The 20,840-nt window shown below is 42.9% G+C and overlaps 1 protein-coding gene across 2 annotated transcripts in view; it reads left to right on the plus strand.

Annotated features, from left to right (window-relative positions):
- The first annotated feature begins 14,749 nt into the window (after window positions 1-14,749).
- Lars1 (leucyl-tRNA synthetase 1) overlaps window positions 14,750-20,840 on the plus strand; it is an 88,837-nt gene continuing 82,746 nt past the window's right edge. For both annotated transcript variants that reach the window (XM_004664719.2, XM_045132708.1), the window contains exon 1: window positions 14,750-14,921. In XM_004664719.2, the coding sequence (XP_004664776.2) occupies window positions 14,916-14,921 (6 nt within the window). In that variant the 5' untranslated portion in view covers window positions 14,750-14,915. The remainder of the gene's footprint in view (window positions 14,922-20,840) is intronic.

A 20,840-nucleotide genomic window follows, 5' to 3' on the forward strand; every position in this document is an offset into this window, starting at 1 on the left:
TATTTACTTACTCATTTATGAGGGAGAGAGAGGGAGAGAGAAAATGAGTGCACCAGGGCTTCTAGCTACTACAAACAAAATCCAGATACATGAACCACCATGTGCATCTGGCTTAAGTTGGTTCTGGGAGTCGAACCTGGTTCCTTAGACTTCACAGGCAAGCACCTTAACCACTAAACCATCTCTCCCACCCTATACTTTCTGTGTAATGTGATTACTGTGACTGCTTTATGGTCTAAAGACCAGAAGGTAAGTAAGTGGAGGTAGGAAAACCAGTCAGGAGGCTAGTGCAATAATCTGAACAAGAGAATGGTGGTTGGGGTGAACTGGTGGTGAAAGGTTAGACTCTACATTTTTTTTTTTTTCTTTTTGTGGTTTTTCAAGGCAGGGTTTCACACTAGCTCAGGCTGACCTGGAATTCACTATGTATTCTCAGGGTGGCTTCGAACTCACAGCAATCCTCCTACCTCTGCCTCCTGAGTGTTGGGATTAAAAGTGTGCACCACCACGCCCGGCCTAAGTATTTTTTTTTAATATTTTATTTATTTATTTCAGAGAGAATGAGTCAGATAGAGAAAGAGAATGGGCATGCTGGGTCCTCTAGCCACAACAAATGAACTCCAGACACATTTCACTATCTTCTGCATCTGCCTTATGTAGGTACAGAGGCATCAAACCTGGGTCCTTAGGCTTGGAGGCAAGTGCCTTAACTGCTAAGCCATCTCTCCAGTCCATAAAGTCAGTAGGTTTTGCTGACATCATTTTGGGTATAAAAAGCAAAGATGAGCCGGGCATGGTGGTGCATGCCTTTAATCCCAGCACTCAGGAGGCAGAGGTAGGAGGATCACCATGAGTTCGAGGCCACCCTGAGACTACATAGTGAATTTTGTCTGGCACTGCCAGACATAGGCTGGAGCCTTCAGGAGAGGGGCCTAAGCTTCCAGGCACAGCACACACACACACACACACACACCCCGGCTACCATTATTGCCTACTTGTGTTGGGCCTTGAGAAGGCCGGGACGTGAGGCCTAGTGGAACTTCCTGAGCCTAGCTAAGGTGTGGTGACCTGTCCCTGGCCAGCTAGGACTCAGCAGGGCGACAAATTGCCTCTGGCCTGCTACTTCCGCCAAAAAGTTAAGAGTTCCCATGTGCACACTTAGACCCAATCATTTCAAAAGTTGCGATATGCTATTGGCCCTTATACCTCATCCCCTCCTGAAATCCCCCCTTCGTTCTCAACGCTATATAAACACCTGCCTGCTACAATAAAGTGAGCTCCTGCTTCGACAAGTCTCCGGACTCTGTGTGTTTCTCTCCGGTGACTAGGAGGGGTCTGGGTCGTCGACACTCACCATCCGCTCAGCCCCAGGAAGAGACCCGCGGGACCGGCTCTCCCACAGCCCTACCTGCTGGAGGACCTGGCAGACTTGCTAGAATTAATGTCCCCATATGCTAATTAGGCATCAGAAATGAACTTGGTATGTCCAATCCTGTTAGGGTACTCCCCCCCCAGATGCTTATAAACCTGTTTCACTGACAATAAACTGAGAGAGCCGTTCACTGACACTCCTCCCGAAAGTCTTTTACTTTCACGTGCTCACCCACCCCCATCAACTGTGTTCCTTCGGGGGACCATGGCCAGGCCCTGGACGATACAGGAACAGGAACGCATAGCTGGCTCTCGAACAGGGACACTATAGGTGAGTGCTCTCCCAGAGGGATTAGTGGACGTGGGCCTATGCAGCCTTGCCTCCACATCTTTGTTTTTGTTTTTGTTTTTTTATTTTTTATTTCTTTTATTTATTTGAAAGAGAGAGGAAGAAGCTGAGAGAAAGAGAGAATGGGTGCTCCAGGGCCTCCAGCCATTGCAAACAAACTCCAGACGTATTCACCTCCTGATGCATCTGGCTTACATGGGTTCTGGGGAATCAAACTGGAGTCCTTAGGCTTTGCAGGCAAATGCCTTAACCATTAAGCCATTTCCCCAGCCCTTGCCTCCATGTTTTTGAGGGCTGGCAGGTTTCTCTTTTTCCTCCTTTGTTTTTGGTTCATGCCATCGCGTGGGACCAGACACGATGAACTGACAACTGACGTCTCTTGGCCGAGGCCGCTCTTCAGTACTGACTGAAGGCCAGCCGTCCTCTGCCTGGACCCTGACAGCCCGTTGGGTGTTGGCAAAAACCCTCTATCTATTTCTCTTTCCTCCATCAGACAGAAGCTATTTTTTCTTTTTCCTCCTCTATTAATATTGTCTCCCAGCAAAAGAAATCACAGATTTGTAGAGTACAGGCTCTTCTGAAATTAAGGGAATTAAACACCCCCAGAGGGAGGCCAGCTCCTTTTGAGAAGTCCTCCAGGTCGCCCCCTGGATTTCTGGGAATGTGGCTCAGAAGTATGAACCCACATAACTTATCTGGCTAGGAAACAAAAAGTTCAGGAAGGAAATTTCTCCTCACTCCCTTTAAGCGGCGAAACTACAAGCCAGCTTTGCAAGCGCTCCAAAGTGGCTTGAGTCAGAATCAGGTGGCAGCTCACACATGCCTGACAGTGGCGCCTCCGCCTGTGCAGGTGCCTTGTCTCCACCTTCTCTCCCAGCGACCCCCCGCGGGCCCCCTCTTTTCCCAGCGGCCCGCAGTGGGACCCCTCCTTCAGCAGCCTCCCAACAGTCCTAGAGGCCCCCTCTTTTCTCAATGGTCCCAGGGGCCCCCCTTTCCCTTCTTTCCCCTTCAGGTAGCTGGACTTGGATTCCAGCAGTCCTCTCGGCCATTACCTCCACGTGTACCAGACCTGACCCTGGGAGAGAGCCGGGGAAGAGGCAGGGCTGAAGCCAGGCGGGGCTGATCAAAGGTGTGTACAAGACCCAAGCAGCCGCAGCACACCAAAGAGCGGCAAGAGAAAAAAGGGTCACGTTTAACTAAAGCCTATGGTGAACTGAAGTTTTATGTTAAAAATGTCATACTTTGTTACATGATATCATAAATATAACTAATGAATTTATGTTCTAGGTCAACTTCAACTTACATAGAAGATTATTGAAAACAACATAATTCTCTCTGAAGTGGTTACATAATTTGTCAGGTATTTAGGAAAAAACAAAAGATTGTAATGTCCTGTTACTTAAAAGGAGGAGGTAACTGACCTGACTAGTCTAGGCCAGCCTGCCTCAAGATAGCAACAAAATTTGTCTTAGTTACTCCTGATAAAATCATTTCCAAGTGTGTTATTGGTATTAATGACATAAAATTGTCTTTAGATTACTTGCTTGTCAGTAATAGGATTAATCAATTTAGTGTAGCTTTTCTTAATAGCCTTATAAGAAAGATGGTTAATAATGGGGTGAGATGAGTTGACTGAAGGAACTGGGGAGGTATTTTTCAATGTTGGACATAGAATGCTCATTAAAACTGCTTTTTTAGTGGTACTTAGATCAGAATGTTAAAGTATGTGGATAAAGATGTGCGTATGTAGGAAAGAATTGTCAGGCTAAACCTAAACACCATGCCTAAAGCTAAGATTTTTAAACTGTTTACAAACTCTTAAGGAATGAAAAACTAATTTTCAGGCTAAAATATGTTGGGATAGCTTGCTTAATCTTTATCAAATTTAAGTCATGGGTAAAACATAAAATTGTTTTATGTTAATAATTTCTGTGGTACATAAACTCAATAGCTATGAAGTTTAAGCCAAAATCATTGGTTGTCAAATGATGTCTTTTCTTTCAAAAAGATTTAACAAGGGTTATATTAAAATTTAGCTAGCTGTTTTGGCTCAAAAAGACCAGATTCTGGTATATTAAATAACTGTCTCAAGTCCAGTGCTTGTAACAAAATTAAGTCCTAAGACATATTCCCTACTTTAAGGTACAGCCTCATGCTCAAACAATGGTCCTAATCTGATAAAAATAATATTCAAGCTCTGTGGTTCTGTTTCCAATGTTCTCTGGGTAATTGTTACCCACACAGGTATATGAACTATTCAAAGATGTTTTCAAACACAGGTGCTACTTGTCCTTTTCTGACAATTTCTAGGGTAAATTAATTAGTTGGTAAATTAATTGGTATCATTTTCAAGACTGGTAACAGGTTCTGCCTATATTTATAAATGTTAGATATTTAAAGTGTGAGACGTGCCTACCTTCTATGCCTCAGATATATGGCTCGTGCTGCAACAGTACAACAAAAATTTAAAAGGTTGGACAAAATGATTTTAGAAGCTCTTGTGCCATTCTTTACCTAAATCTACTTCAGTAATCAAATGTGCTTTATATGTACATACATCCAGGCTGGTGTAACTTCCTTTTTTTTCCTTTTTTTGGTTTTCCGAGGTAGGGTCTCACTGTATCCCAGGTTGACCTGGAATTCACTCTGTAGTCTCAGGGTGGCCTCAAACTCACAGCAATCCTCCTACCTCTGCCTCCCAAGTGCTGGGATTAAAGGCATGCGCCACCACACCCAGCCTTGGTGTAACTTCCTTTCTAAGTGTTTTAATTACCTACATAGAAGCCAAAGATAATTGGAATCATCGGAACAAAAGACGCCAATATTGTGGCCTGTGCTCCCAGGTCAGGAGGCCACTGGAGATGATGGGACACTTGAGAGAGAGAGAGAGAGAGAGAGAGAGAGAGAGAGAGAGAGAGAGGGAGGGGGAGGGAGGGAGAGAGAACAGCCTTTAATGGTACCCAATGGCTCTCTTTAATCAAGTTTAACTGCTGTGTATATGTTTCTGATAAGTCTGCTAATATCTCATCTTTTTACAAGCTGTGTCGAATACTACTGTGCCATTTAATGAACAGTTCTGGAAAAAATCTCAGCCAGCTCATCCTCAGATGGTCCTGAGATGATTCTACCTGAATTCCCTCCACCTCAAAAAGGACCGGTTTGCTGTGTGCTCACTTCTCATTAACTCCTTACTTTTATTCTTTCTCCCCAATGTTCTCTTCCAAGGCTATCTTCCTACACTACAGAGTCCATTAGAATAGCTCCCCTCTCTGGGACAGACTCCCTAACTACAACAAGTCCCCACTTTGTGTCCCATTCAGCAGGAAATAGTAAGTGATCTGAGGTCTTCATCACTTGTCCCCTAAAAGCAACTAGAGTGTCTTCTCATGAGAGGGAGAAATGAAGGGGGATAGAATTTGGGTGACTGGACCCCTGAAGGTAAAAAGGTCAAGAAAAATTTTCTTATCTCTTGCCCAGTTCCAAAAAACTCTTTTTCCATGTGTGCTCTGAGTCTCTGCCTCTGAAAATGACAGGCCTTGTCCTCTTTGATACAGGTAAAGTTATGTTTCTCTGCCCATCTAGCTCTAAACTGACCAGAGCTGAATGCCTGCTCAACATTTCTATAATTAGCTCTCCTTTGGTGCAAAAGGAGTAACCACCTCATACATAAATATTTCCTCTCCCACTTATTGTTCCCCAGTCTTGATTGCTTCACAGGTGTATCTCGACAAGAAAAAAATCTACAAACTCGGCCTGCACCAACCACCAGTGCCAACTGAAAGAGATCTTTATCCCTCTGCTGGTGGGCCTCTGTGTGAGCTGTCTCTGGGTGCCTCCAGGGACCAATAGCCTCAAATCTCTACAGAGACAATGAACTTTCTTGTGGGTGTGATACTTCAAAACCGCTGCTTGACTGCTACAAGCCGGAAGACCCCACCACCTGGTTTTCTAACCATTTAGTTTCTTGGATTCTCCTTAGGACCTTCCTTACTATAGGAACCCTATTGCTTGTAGCCCCCATCTCATCACATTTCTCAGATAACAAATAATTAATATTGCTAAGGTTGCTACTAATCAGGTCCTCGTACACCACCTAGCTCTATCTGGACCTATGGTAAATTATGAAGAACTCATTTGGGATGACACTGCCCCATTACAAAAACAAAGGGGGGTTGTCAGGCACTGCCAGGCACAGGATGGAGCCTTCAAGAGAGGGGCCTGAGCTTCCAGGCACGGCTAAGAACCCCCGGGCTACAGTAGGCCACTCCTCCAAGCCCATCACACCTGAACTTAGGCTTTGCCCATGCCCTGTAACCTTTGGCCAACTGCCTAGGAACCTCCTTATCATCCAGCAATCTTCACACAGCCCTGAGACCCTAGATCACCTGACCCCCCCCCACATTGCCTATGTGCTAGAATGAATGTCCCCATATGCTAATTAGGCGCCAGAAATGAACTTGGTACATCCAATCCTCTTAGGATCCCCCCATCCTCAGATGCTTATAAACTCATTTCACTGATAATAATCTGAGAGAGTTGTTCATCAAGACTCCTCCCAAAAGTCTTTTACTTTTGCATGCTCACCCACCCTGGTTGCCTGGGAGCCTTTGGGGGACCATGGCCAGTCCCTGAAGTATACAGTAACCCACGGAATTCCAGGTCAGTCTGAGCTAGAGTGAGACCATACCTTGAAAACCCCACCCCCCAAAAAAAGCAAAGGTGAACCCAGAAGCCCTAGATTGTTCATTACAAGAAATTTCAGTGACAGGAGTGGGACACCTAGAGAGTTGGTGGTCAGGGAAGGCCTTGATGACCCCAAAACAGTACAGGCTATTGTCAAGGCTCTTCACTGCCCACCAGAACTAAATGGTAAAATTGTATTGCTTACAACATGACATTCTTGGGCTGCAGTTCACTTAGAAATCAAGCTGGAGCTGATCTGAAAGCCTCCTCTCTTTTAACTGGCTGTCAGGATACTGGAAAAAGCTATGCAGCCTTGTTGGGGGAGATGAGTCATCACTGGGCTTAAACAACTGATGCAATGGTGGCATGTCTGTTATGGGGGAAACCAACTGCTCTTTTATTGGATTTGAGGCACTCCCAGTCCACAGGATGGAATGTCTGGTATTAAAAACCCAATCAAAAGCCTATGGCTGGCTGGGCATCATGGTGTGTGCCTTTAATCCCAACACTTGCGAGGCAGATGTAGGAGGACTGACATGAGTTTGAGGCCACCCTGAGATTACATAGTGAATTCCAGGTCAGCCTGAGCTTGAGTGAGACTCTACCTTGGAGAGGGGCGGGGGGGTTGGCTGTAGAGGTCATAAGCAGCTCTAGGGGCACACATACTACTATTGTCTGGCTAAATGGGTATATTATGCTGACCAAGCTGCCCTCTAAATACTTAAGTTTATGCCCATATATTAATGCTATTCTCACTTCTGGCTAGAGAAGCTTCTCTTTTCAAGTGACGGTAACTACTGGAGAGACTCAAAACTCAGTATAGTGCTGAGAATAAATAATGGTGGTGTGTTCAGCACTGAGACATTTGCATACCCTCCAAAGACCTAGGGACTCTTGTGACAAAGGGGTTAGAATGAAGTAAGAACCAAAAGAAGGGGAGAAGTGCTTTGCAATTCTGTGTTCCAGACATAAAGTGGCTGTGGTATTTATGATCTTACAGTGGCTACATAAGTCCTATATAATGGGAGAGAAAAATGCTGACATCAAAATAGAAGAGGAACTATTTGAAAAGAAGAAGGGTCCCAGCACTCGGGAGGCAGAGGTAGGAGGATCACCATGAGTTCGAGGCCAACTTGAGACTACATAGTGCATTCCAAGTCAGCCTGGGCTAGAGTGAAACCCTAACCTAGGGTGAAACCTCAAAAAAAAAAAAAAAGGGGGGGGCCAAGCCAGGCATGGTGGCACATGCCTTTAATCCCAGCCCTTGGGAGGCAGAGGTAGGAGGATCATTGTGATTTCAAGGCCACCCTGAGACTACATAGTGAATTCCAGGTCAGCCTGAGCTAGAGTGAGACCCTACCTTGAAAAAAAAAAAAATAGAAAAGTGTAAAATAAAAGTGAACCAAAGGAAGAGTACCAGTCCTAATAATGCAACTATCTGGACAGAAATTGGCCTCGATATCCATGACCTTGCAGTGCCTAGCAGTACTTACACAGGGCCCTCATAATAGGAGAAAAAGATGATATCAAATTAAAAGAGAGACTAATGGAGAAAGAGGAAGGGGATATGACGGAGAGCAGAGTTATGAATGGCAAAGTTGGAGAGGGGAGGGAAATATCATGGTTTATTGTCTGTAAGTATAGAAGTTGTCCATAAAAATAAATGTATATATTGGGCTGGAGAGATGGCTTAGCGGTTAAGTGCTAGCCTGTGAAGCCTAAGGACCCCATTTCAAGGCTCAATTCCCCATGACCCACATTAGTCAGATGCATAAGAGGGTGCACGCATCTGGAATTCTTTTGCAGTGGCTGGAAGCCCTGGTGTGCCCATTCTCTCTCTCTCTTTCTCTCTCTTTGCCTCTTTCTCTTTCTGCCTGTAGCTCTCACATAAATAAATAAAATAAACAAAGATATATATATTAAAAGATAAATATGGAGAGAGGGAGGGGGTATGACAGAGAGCACAATTATGAAGGGGAAAGTGGGGGAGGGGAAGGAGATACCATGATTTGTTGTTGGTAAGTATAGAAGTTGTCAATAAATAAATAAATATGTATATATATGATAAATTAATTAATTTTTAAAAAACAAGCTAGGCGTGGTGGTACATGCCTTTAATCTCAGCACTGGGGAGGCAAAGGTAGATTACTATGAGTTTGAGGCCACTCTGATACTGTATAGTGAATTCCAAGCTGGGCTAGAATGAGACCCTACCTCAAAAGACAAAACAAAACAAAACATCAACAACAACAAAAAGGTAAAAAAGACAAAGACGAGTCAAGGATGCCAAATTTCTAACCTGTCAAAACTGAGAGATAATAAATGACATGTCATTTTAAACCATTAAGTTTTGTAATAATTTTTTTAATGGAAGCAATAGATAATTATATATACAGGCCTTGAATTTGTAATCCTCTTTCTCAACCTTCTGAGTATCTAGGATTACAGGTCTATGCCATCAGACCTTTTTTTGTTTAATTTATTTTTTATTTTTATTTTTATTTGAGACAGAGAAGGAGGGAGAGAGAGAAGGAAAGTGAGAATGGTACACCAGGGCCTCTAGCCACTGCAAATGAACTCCAGATGCATGCACCACCTTGTGCATCTGGCTTACCTGGGACCTCTAGAATAACACCTGTGTCCTTATGCTTTATAGGCAAACACTTTAACCACTACTAAGCAATATCTCCAGCCCTGTTTTTTGTTTTTTTCCTTGCTCTGAGACAATCCTATTATATTAGCTCAGGCTGGCCTAGAACTTAAAATCTCATGCTTCTGCCTCACATACTGGGGTGACAGGTCTGTGTCACACCTAACTCACAAGCAGTGTTTTGATGACTCAGGTGTCATATTGTCCATATAAGCCAGTGATATAGCCTTCAATATTCTGTGGAATGTTGACAATGCCAGGTTACATTTTACAGACGCCAAGTGTGGAGTCATATAGAATGAGTGAGTGGTTTTTAATTTCTGAGAATTATAAACATGCCTATTTTAGAAGAAATGTAGACAACAGAGGTTTTTCAAAATGTTTGCACCTGAGAAGTGTAAATTGGTTACATTTGTTTAATAAATATGCATTCTAACTGGGCGTGGTAGCATGCCTTTAATCCCAGCATTTGTGAGGCAGAGGTAGGAGGACTGCCATGAGTTTAAGGTCACTCTGAAACTACATAGTGAATTCCAGGTCAGCCTGGGCTACAGCAAGACACTACTTTGAAAAACAAAAAACAAAAATGCATTTTCCTTTATTAATATGACTGTGGTTCTCATTTGCAGCAATCAGATTTAGATTTCATTAACTGAGAAGCTGGCTTCCAGTCTTCTTTATCTTGCTCTCTTGCTTCCCCCCTTCATTTTCCTTTCTTTTATTTTTTTTGAGGTAGGGTCTCACTCCAGCCCAGGCTGATCTAGAATTCATGCTATAGTCTCAGGGTGGCCTCGAACCCATGGTGATCCTCCTACCGTGGCCTCCCCAGTGCTGGGATGCGCCACCACACCCAGCCATTCTTTTAAAAAAGTTTTATTTATTTCAGAGAGAGAGAGAGAGAGAGAGAGACAGAAAATGGGCATGTCAGGGCATTCAGCTGCTGTAAACAAACTCCAGATTCATGTGCTACCTGTGCATCTGGCTTATATGGGTCCTAGGGAATTGAACCTGAGTCGTTTGGCTTCACAAACAAACACCTTAACTGCTTATCCATCTCTGTAGCCCATATTTCTTTTTTTAAAAATATTTTATTTATTAATTTGAGAGAGAGAAAAAGGCATAGGGAGAGAGATGGGAAGAGGAAGAAGGAGGGAGAGAGAGAGAGAGAGAGAGAGAGAGAGAGAGAGAGGGAGAAAATAGGCACTCCGGGGCCTCTAGCCACTGCAAATGAACTCTAGATGCATGTGCCACCTTGTGCATCTGGCTTTACATGGGTACTGGGGAATTGAACCTGGGTCCTTAGGCTTTGCAGGCAAGTGCCTTAACCACTGAGCAATCTTTTTAGGCCCATATATCTTTTTAAAATTTGTTTATTTTTATTTATTCATTTGAGAACAACAGACAGACTGAAAGAGAAAGAGGGAGAGAGAGAGAAAGAGGGAATGGGCGCACCAGGGCCTCCAGCCACTACAAATAAACTCCAAACATATGCACTCCCTTGTGCATCTGGTTAACATGGGTCCTGGGGAATTAAGCCTTGAACCAGGGCCCTTAGGCTTCACAGGCAAGTGCTTAACCACCAAGCCATCTCTCCAGCCCCCCCCCATATATCTTTTTTTTTTAAATTTAGGAGTCAGACACGTTAACACACACCTTTAATTCCAGCAATGGGGGGCAGAGGTAGGAGGATCACCATGAGTTCAAAGCCACCCTGCAACGACATAATGAAATCCAGGTCACCTTGAAAAAAAAAACAACAAACTTTATAGCCGGGCATGGTGGCGTACACCTTTTTTTTAAAAATATTTTTTGTTCATTTTTATTTACTTATTTGAGAGTGACAGAGAGAGAGGGAGAGAGAGACAGATAGAGAGAGAATGGGTGCGTCAGGGCTTCCAGCCACTGCAAACGAACTCCAGACGCTGCGCCCCCTTGTGCATCTGGCTAACGTGGGTCCTGGGGAATCGAGCCTCGAACCGGAGTCCTTAGGCTTCACAGGCAAGTGCTTAACTGCTAAGCCATCTCTCCAGCCCGTGTATACCTTTAATCTCAACACTCATTCAGGAGGCAGAGGTAGAAAGATCACTGTGAGTTCAAGGCCACCCTGAGACCATATACTGAATTCTAGGTCAGCCTGAACTGGAGTGAAACCCTACTCAAAAAACAACAACAAAAGAAAGAAAGAAAGAAAGAAAGAAAATTTGAGGGTTGGAGAGAGATGGCTCAGTGGTTAAGGTTCTTTCCTTAGAGCATCTGCTCTTCTAAAGACAGAGATTAGGTAAACAGGCATGAGAAATAAGTATAAAAGGACTTGGAGATAAGCCAAAATTAATTATAGCCTTATGGATCTAAATTTAGACAGTTTACTGAGTTGAGTGGAGTGACTAGTGAGGTGAGTTTGGGGGAAAAACAGGAAGGAATTGAGTTTTATTATGGAATTTTGTAGTATGCATGTAACATGGTTTAGCAATCAGAATGCTGCACAATTATTGTTGCAGTAACAGGTTCTATTAGGCCAGGGAAGAAATTCTTAGGGGCCCAGGTAAGCTTTTTCCATTTAATAGGACTAGTTTATTTTTATTTTTATTTTCCCCAGATAGGGTCTTCTAGCCCAGGCTGACCCGGAATTCACTATGTAATCTCAGGCTGGCCTCTCAATGGCTCCTATTGGTTTAATATTTGTCTTTTACTAAAGTCTATACCCTCTATGAGAGACATGATTGTGCCTGCATTGTTCAAGTGTGTCTTCATCATTAAGATAGTATTTTCGCCGGGTGTGGTGGTGCACGCCTTTAATCCCAGCACTTGGGAGGTAGAGGTAGGAGGATCGCCATGACTTTGAGGCCACCCTGGGACTACATAGTAAATTCCAGGTCAGCCTGAGCTAGAGTGAAACCCTATCTCAAAAAAACAAAACAAAAACAAAACAAAAGATAGTATTTTGTATATTAAAGATGCTGAAGATACCAAGAAAAAAAAAAAAGTCAGGTGTGGTGGTGCACACCTTTAATCCATCCCAGCATTCAGGAGGCAGAGATAGGAGGATCACTGTAAGTTTGAGGCTACCCTGATACTACATAATGAACTTCAGGTCATCCTGGGCTAAAGAGTAAGGCCCTTTCTCAAAAAACCAAACCAAACCAAAAAAAAAAAAAAAAAAAGAAAAAAAAGAAAGAAAGAAAAAAGAAAAAGACCTCAAAAAAAAAAAGTTGCTAAACAAATTTGGTTGAATGAGTAGAATCTAAAATAGCTTTAAACAATTTTTTTGTGGTGTTTGGGTTCAAACTCAGGGCCTCACACATGCTAAGCAAGCACTCTTCTACTGAGCTACACACCCAACCTGTGGGTAACTTTCAGAAAGTTAGTTATTTACAACACTTGGAAGGGAGAGGTAGGAAGATTGCAGTGAGTTTGAGGCCACTCTGAGACTACATAGTGAACTCCTGGTCAGCCTGAGCTAAAGTGAGACCCTACCTCTGAAAAAAAAAAAAAATTAGTTTTCCAGTTATTCAGTCACTTAAATAGAAAATTAAACAGGATAAATTTGGAAGCACCAAGGTGAGAATGCTTTGTACTCACATGATTACTTGTTTATTTTCTGCTTTAATGTCTCGTACTCTTTAGATGGTAAACTCCACGAGGACAGCCAACCCTGTGTGTTTTGGTCCCAACTCCATTCTAGTTCTATGCTAGGTTCATAGGAAGTAGGCAATTTGTTACATGAAAAATTTCAATAAACAAAAGTAAGATGATGAATAAAAGACGACAAGGAGTACAGGTTAGGATAGAATTGATACAGGAAGTAAAGAAAGCTGTGGAATGTGAGATTTGTCTCTCCTTCAAAAAGTCTTACAACGCACTTCCTCTGTGTCAGATGCTGCTACACATGGTCTGTGCTGAGATGGAGTTGAAGTCTGGCAATTGAATTTACTGTGGTAACTTTGACAAGAGAGAGCAAGAAGGAGGCACTTAACTCAGACTTGGGCTGTCAAGAAGTAATATCTAAATTACTCGTAGTTAAAAAGGTTTGAAAAGCTGGGTGTGGTGATGCACACCTTTAATGCCAGCACTTGGGAGGCAGAGGTAGGAAGATCACTGTGAGTTCAAGGCCACCCTAAGACTACATAGTGAATTCCAGGTCAGCCTGAGCTGGAGTGAAACCCTACCTTAAAAAACGAAAATCTAAAACAAACAAACAAAAAACAGGTTTGGAAAGTTGACAGTATTGCATGTGCAAAAGCCCAGAAGTACGAAAGCCAGTGGTATGTTCTCTGTAGCCTGAGATTCCTTTTTTCCTTTCATCTAACAGTATCTTATATCAGATATTATATTATGCCATCACTAAATTAATATTTCAAAACCACTTGCTAAAAATATTAATTTTTCCTTTAATCTTTTTGGTAGTAAAACTTTTGGGCTGTTTCCCTCCTCCTCCTCCTCCTCTTCCTTTTTTTTTTTTGGTTTTTCGAGGTAAGGTCTCACTCTAGTTCAGGCTGACCTGGATTTCGCTGTGTAGTCTCAGGGTGGCCTGGAACTCATGGTGATCTTCCTACCTCTGCTTTCTGAGTGCTGAGATTAAAAGCGTGTGCCAGGCTGTTTCCCTTATTTTATTTTATTTTTTCTGGTTTATTTATTAATTAGAGGTAGAGAGAGTGAGTGAGAATGGGCACACCAGGGCCTCTAGCCACTGCAAATAAACTCCAGATGCATTTGCCACCATGTGCATCTGGCTTATGTGGGGACTGGAGAATCAAACCCGGGTCCTGGCTTCTCAGGCAAGCGCCTTAACCGCTAAGCCCTTTCTTCAGCCCCTGTTTGACTTCTTTTAAAACTTTATTGTTTATTAGACCAATAAGTGCATGTAACAAACCTGAACATGAAGTACAAGCTGACCATAATCAGATTTATTCAAGAGAACTCTTCGATGATGGAATTTTTTTTTTTTTTTCAAGCTAAGAGTCTCACTGTAGCTCAGGTTGACCTGGATTTCACTGTGTAATCTCAGAGTGGCCTCGAACTCATGGTGTTCCTCTTACCTCTGCCTCCCAAGTGCTGGGGTTAAAGGTGTGCGACACCATGCCTGGAGGAAATGGTTTATTACATTTACACCAAACAATACGGTAGCCACTTTAGAAATGAATATTAAAATTTATGTAAAGTTAATTTGAACTTAAACTCTCCCACGTAACTGGAAACTATTGCATTTGCTGTTTCAGCCTAGAGCAGTTGGGCAGTCCCAGCTTAGCACTCGTAACAGGTGGGCTTCCGGTCCCTCTCCTAAAAATGCAGATTGTTGACAGTGTTATTAAATGTTTAGATGCTGTGCTGTTCAATGCCACCGGTAGTAATAATTATCTGTGCATAGTGGTAAGCCCCTCAGTCGCTGAATATTAATTAGTGTAGCATTCTGGCATCGCTGGCAGCCTGCCATCACCACCGGGTGAAAAGGTTCAAGTCTCAACTCCACCTTCTTTGGGACGCGCTTGTTGCAAATCGGTCATCTCGAACTGCATCACGGACTTTGTAGTTCAACAGGTACTAGATGTCACTACCGGTGTTGCCTCTGAGTAGGACGACTGAGCGGGTCGGCTTCCGGTGTTCCCTTGTCTTCTGGGACTTGTAGTCAATAGACCCCTGTTGGCCTTCTGCTCTTGTGGTCTCGGAACTACAATTCCCGTCCGCCCGGAGAGGCACCGGCTGTAGTGGGCAGTGAGCCGTGTGATTGCCTCAGCAATTGTGAAGTGTGTGCTCCAGTGTCGTGGGAGGCTTGACTTTCCCGACAGGAAAGGGAAGGTTGTACCCACTCATTTGAGAGGATCGCTGGGGCCACTGTCGTGGATTTTGAGTCCTTTGGGCGGCGCCATGGCGGTGAGTTTGGGCGGGAAGAGTCCTCTGGGCCAGGCCTTCCGTGCAGCTGGTGTGTCACTAAGGGCTCTCCACATGCTACCTTGTCGCCTTGCAAGGAAAATCTCTTGCCAAGAGGCGCCTTTCGCCTTCACACTTAAGGCAGGTGTTTCCTGGAGTATGCTTTCCTTTTGTTATTTGCTAACTAGTAAGCCAAGAACTCTCATTTTCCAAACTACTAGAATGCCTAATATACTTCCCTGGAGTTTTAAATAAAAACCGAAATGGAGGGCTGGAAAGATTGTCCAGCGGTTAAAGGCACATGTTTCCAAAGCCTGACGGTTCCCCAGTACTCATAAAGCCAGATGCATAAAGTGGTGAACGCCCATCTCTGGAGTTCATTTGCAGTGTGGTAAGAAAAAAAGAAAAGAAAGAAAATTTAAAAAAATCTAGAAAAAGTAAGCAGAGATGGAGAGGAATATGAAACTATGTTTCTTTTTTGGTTTTGGCGATCCTCCTACCTCTGCCTCAAGTGCTGGGATTAAAGGCGTACGCTCACAGCCGGTTTGAAACTTTGTTCTTTTTTTTTTTTTTTTTTTTTTTGGTTTTTCAAGGCAGGGTCTCACTGTGGCTCAGGCTGACCTGGAATTCACTATGTAGTCTCAGGGTGGCCTCGAACTCACGGCGATCCTCCTACCTCTGCCTCCCGAGTGCTGGGATTAAAGGTGTGTGCCACCACGCCCGGCATGAAACTTTGTTCTTTTTAATGACAGCAACGATCAAGAACCTGAAGTACTGGGATTAAAGGAGGACATCACCACACCCGGCTGAGTTTCAGAGAAATTAAGAACTTTTTTTTTAGAGGGAAGGACGAAAATAAGGAAATACATGAGATGTGATGAGATGTGAAGTCAGAATGGGAGGCTAACTGCGAAGGAGTGGGGGTGGGGGGCGCGGGGGGGGGGGAAGTGGGGAAGGCGATGAATAAAAATAAAGGCTGGGCTTGATGGCACACATTTTATTCCCAGCACTCAGGTAGGAGGATCACCATGAGTTCAAGGCCACTCTGAGACTACATAGTGAATTTCAGGTCAGCCTGGGCCAGAGTAGACCCTACCTCGAAAAACTGAAAAAAAAAAAAAAACAAAAAAAAAACCCCACATACACATAAAACATAGTTACATATTCCTTCCCATTTATGTTTACTTTTTCTAGATTTTAATTTATTTTATTTATTTGAGAGAGAGAAAGAGGCTGACAGAGAGAGAGAGAGAGAGCCCCCGGTCCTCCAGCCACTGCAAAGGAACCCCAGACGCATGGGCCCCTGGGGAATCGAACTGAAATCTTTGGCTTTGCAGGCAAATGCCTTAACCGCTAAATCATATCTCCAGCCCTAGATTTTTTTTAAATTATGGGATTCTAGATCTATTCTGAAGGTAGATGTAACAAGATTTCTTACTTAAAAAACAAAAGAATAAATTTGGTGTTTCTGTGTGTGTGCACATGGACATGCAGGCATGGCCCTTAAGCACTCATGTTCATGTGAGTGCCTGTACTTGGGTGGATGTCAGAGCATAGTTTTCTGGTTCCTTCCCACCTTCCACATTTGAGGCAAAGACTTTCATTGTTCACTGCTCCATCTCTGAGTTTCCTGGAAGTTTCCTGTTTTCTCCTTCCTTTTTTTTTTTTTCCCCCAGGTAGGGTCTTATAACCCAGGCTGACTTGGAATTCACTATGTAGTCTCAGGGTAGACTTGAACTCAGGGCAGTCTTCCTACCTCTGTCTCCTGTGTGCTGGAGTTAAAGGTGTGTACCACCACGACCAGCTTCCTTCCTTTCTTTAAAAAAAAGATATTTTATTTTATTTATTTATTAGAGTGAGAAAGAGACAGACAGAATTGTCACACAAGGGCCTCTAGCCACTGCAAACTCCAGACATGTGCATCACCATGTACATTTGGTTTACGTGGGTACTGGGGAATTGAACCTGGGTCCTTAGGCTTCTCAGGCAAGTGCCTGAATTGCTAAGCCATCTCTCCAGCCGTCCTCCTTCCTGTTTTTATTTTTTTCTTTAAATCAGTATGTTAATTACATTCAAATTATATTCACATACCAACAAATCTATCATTTAAATAAAGGACTAGATATTACAAAACATGAAAATTTAAATAAATTTTATTTTATAAAAGTCCTTCCAAATTTAGAACACTATAAAATACTATGTATCAGGAAAACATAAGCTTCCTCTATTAGAAAAAGGAATGTAATATACATACAATGAAACATAATTCACATTGGCTCAACTTACAGGTATATCTCAAAGGATACATGTAAAAACCCAACAAGTGCTAATTCAGAGAGTCACACAGATGGCATTCCAAAGTAATGCAACAACAGAATGTTGCCTCAGAAAGCAGAGAGGCTCTCAAAGCTGTATGTTGACTCATGATTCTTCACTTCTTTGTTCTCAAATGTAGAACCAGAGCACCACTTGTTTTCTTTTCTTTTCTTGGTTTTTTTTTTTTTTTTTTTTTTTTTTCAAGGTAGGGTCTCACTCTAGCGCAGGCTGACCTGGAATTCACTATGTAGTGTTAGGGTGGCCTTGAACTAATGTGATCCTCCTACCTCTGCTTCTTGACTGCTGGGATTAAAGGCTTGTGCCACTATGCCCGGCTTTTCTTTCTTTCTTTCTTTTTTTTTAATATTTTATTTATTTGACAGAGAAAGAGGGAGAGAGAGAGAATGAGTGTGCCAGGGCTTCCAGCCACTGCAAATGAACTTCAGACACATGCGCTCCCTTGTGCATCTGGCTAATGTAGGTCCTGGGGAATCGAACCTGGGTCCTTTGGCTTTGCAGGCAAACACCTAAACCGCTAAGCCATCCCTCTTTTTTTTTTAAATTTATTTTATTTATTTATTTGACAGAGAGAGAGAGAGAGGGAGAGAATGGGCACGCCAGGGCCTCCAGCCACTGCAAATGAACTCCATATGCATGCACCCTCTTGTGCATCTGGCTAATGTGGGTCCTGGGGAATTAAACCAAGGTTCTTTGGCTTTGCAGGCAAATGCCTTAACCACTAAGCAATCCTCCAGCTCCAGTGTGTTTTCTTTTAGCTTTAGATTACATTCATTTTCATAACACTGACATACATGTATCGTGGACAGTACTCTATCCAGCCTGCTCCTTTTAGGTTGGTAACCAGGTGTTTCTATCACCTTTGCCCTGTATTTCCACCTCTTTTGAAAAAGCATCTAAGGAAACTTTCTATGCAAAGTGGTGAAGACATTGTATTACATCACTCTAAGATGGCATACAAATGTGAGACTTGGTACTTGGGAAAAACTAAACCATAAATATAGAAAAGGGGAAAATCTTATCTGGAAACACAAGTAGGCAAAAAGAATGTAGAATAAATGGAAGACATTTAGAATTGTGATCCTCATGGGCTTTAGTTTTAGACGTCTAGCAACCAAGCTACCAATAAATACTGAGCATTTGGAAAGCCTTTTATGAAGTTCCTTAAATTTGTAGCTTGTCTAAGTCAAGTTTCTGCAGCCAAAATTAAGAGGTCATAATTACTGTGCTCACATAATGAATGTGAGAAGCTGCTATGAGGGAGGGAAGGAGAGAGGGAAGAAGGAAGTTTGAACTGTACATGAGGCTAGAAGAGGCAGGGCCAGGGGTGAAGTTAAACACTTAGCCTGATTTGGTAAAAGGCAGGAATAGGAACACCTTCCTTCAGACCTCACTGTCATCACAAGAATTCCTTTTTTTTTTTTTTTTTGTTTTCTTTGAGGTAGAATCTCATTTTCTAGCCCAGGTTGACCTGGAATTCACTATGTAATCTTAGGGTGACCTTGAACTCACAGCAATCCACCTACCTCTGCCTCCCTACTGCTGAAACTAAAGGCGTGTGCCACCACACCCGGCTCCTTCTTCCTTTTTATTTTATTTTATTTTATTTTTATTTATTTGAGAGAGAGATAAGGAGAGAGAAAGAGGCAGAGAATGGGCACTGTCAGGGCCTCTAGCTACTGTGAATGAACTCCAGACTCCAGACACATGCACCCCCGTTGTGCATCTGGCTTATGTGGGCCCTGGGGAGTTGAACCTGGGTTCTTTGGCTTTGCAGGCAAATGCCTTAACTGCTAAGCCATGTCTCCAGCCCCTTCTTCCTTTTGTTTTTTTAAAGCATATTTTATTTATTTATTTGGGAGGAAAGAGAGAGAGAATGGGTGTGCCAGGTCCTCTAGCCACTGCAAACAAACTCCAGATGCATGTGCCACTTTGTGCATCTGGCTTTATGTGGGTACTGGGGAAATCAAACTTGGTCCTTGGGCTTTTCAGGCAAGTGCCTTGACAGGCGATCTCTCCAGCCCTCTTTCCTTTTTGTCATGGGCTCACTAGAAGTATAGAAGCCTGCCATAGCTTTCTGGCTTTTACATTTAAAAAAAAACCAAATATTTTATTTATTTGAGAGAAAGAGAAAGATGTAGAGAGAGAGAGAGAAAGAGAAGGTATGCTAGGGCCTCTAGCCACTGTAGACAAACTCCAGACACAAGCACCACCTTGTGCATCTGGCTTTATGTGGGTACTGGAGAATCAAACCTGGGTCCTTTGGCTTTGTCAGCATGCTCCTTAACCACTAAGCCATCTCTCCAGCCCACATGGGGACTTTTTTCTTTTTATTTTTCGAGGTAGGGTCTCACTCTAGCCCAAGTTGAGCTGGGATTCACTATGTAGTCTCAGGCTGGCCTCAAACTCACAGTAATCCTACTACTGCCTTCCCAGGACTGGGATTCCTTTGCCTCTACAGGGATAGGGCTACAATTAAAGGCATGCGTCCACCATGTCCAGCAATTTTTTTTTTTTAAGTTTTTTTGAAGCAGGGTACCCAGGCTGATCTGAAACTCACTGAATTCATGGTGGTTGTCCTGCCTCAGCGTCTTGAGTGCTGGTGATACAGGCATGTGCCACTGTACCCAGCTTGTATTTTTCTAATTTTAGGTATTTCAGGGCTTTAGAGATGGATCAGTGGTTAAGGCACTTGACTGCACAGCCTAAGGACCCAGGTTGGATTCCTCAGTACCCACATAAAGCCAGACGTACAAGGTGGTTCTTGTGTCTGGAGTTTGTTTGCATTAAATAAAGGCTCTATTGCACCCATTCTCTCTCTCTGTCTCTCTCTGCCTGCCTTTCAAATAAATAAATAAGATATTTTTTAAAAAGGTGTTTCATACTTTTACATATTTAAGTAATTAATTTGATATGGAGGCCATGATATCCTTTATCATTTTTTTTTTCTGTGAACAAAACTTTATTCACCTGTTTTATTCAATAGACATTCCATGAGTATCCTATAGGAGCTTGGGGATATGATGTAGAGGTCACAGAAGATTTGGTGAAAAAAAGTATTTTGGGGTGCCAACATAATTTTAACAGAGAGGTGATCTATTTTATCTCATGCCTCCCTCAAGAGGAAGAATGTTTAACTTTTTATTACTTTTTTTTTTTTTTTTGCTTTTTTGAGGTAGGGTCTCACTCTAGCTCAGGCTGACCTGGAAATCACTCTGTAGTCTCAGGGTGACTTCAAACTCATGGCAATCCTCCTACCTCTGCCTCCTGAGTGCTGGGATTAAAGGCATGCGCCACCATACCCGGCTCAAACTTTTTATTACTTTTTAAAAATCAAGCTTCAGATAAATTAACAGACTAATTTAGAACCTCAGTTGTATTTGATACATTATATACTGGATTTCTGTTACTAAAAGGCCAGTTGGAATATAGCCTACACAAACCAAGGCTGCATACAAAATGGAAGTGACCACTGGGCCATCACTGTCTCCAACTTTGTCAACTGTCCATCATGCCTATTTATTTATTTTAGAGAGACTAATAAGAGATAGAGAGAGAGAGAGAGAGAATTGGTGTGCCAGGGCCTCA

Source organism: Jaculus jaculus, chromosome 13 (genome assembly GCF_020740685.1).
Source record: "Jaculus jaculus isolate mJacJac1 chromosome 13, mJacJac1.mat.Y.cur, whole genome shotgun sequence".
Classification (NCBI taxonomy): Eukaryota; Metazoa; Chordata; class Mammalia; order Rodentia; family Dipodidae; genus Jaculus; species Jaculus jaculus.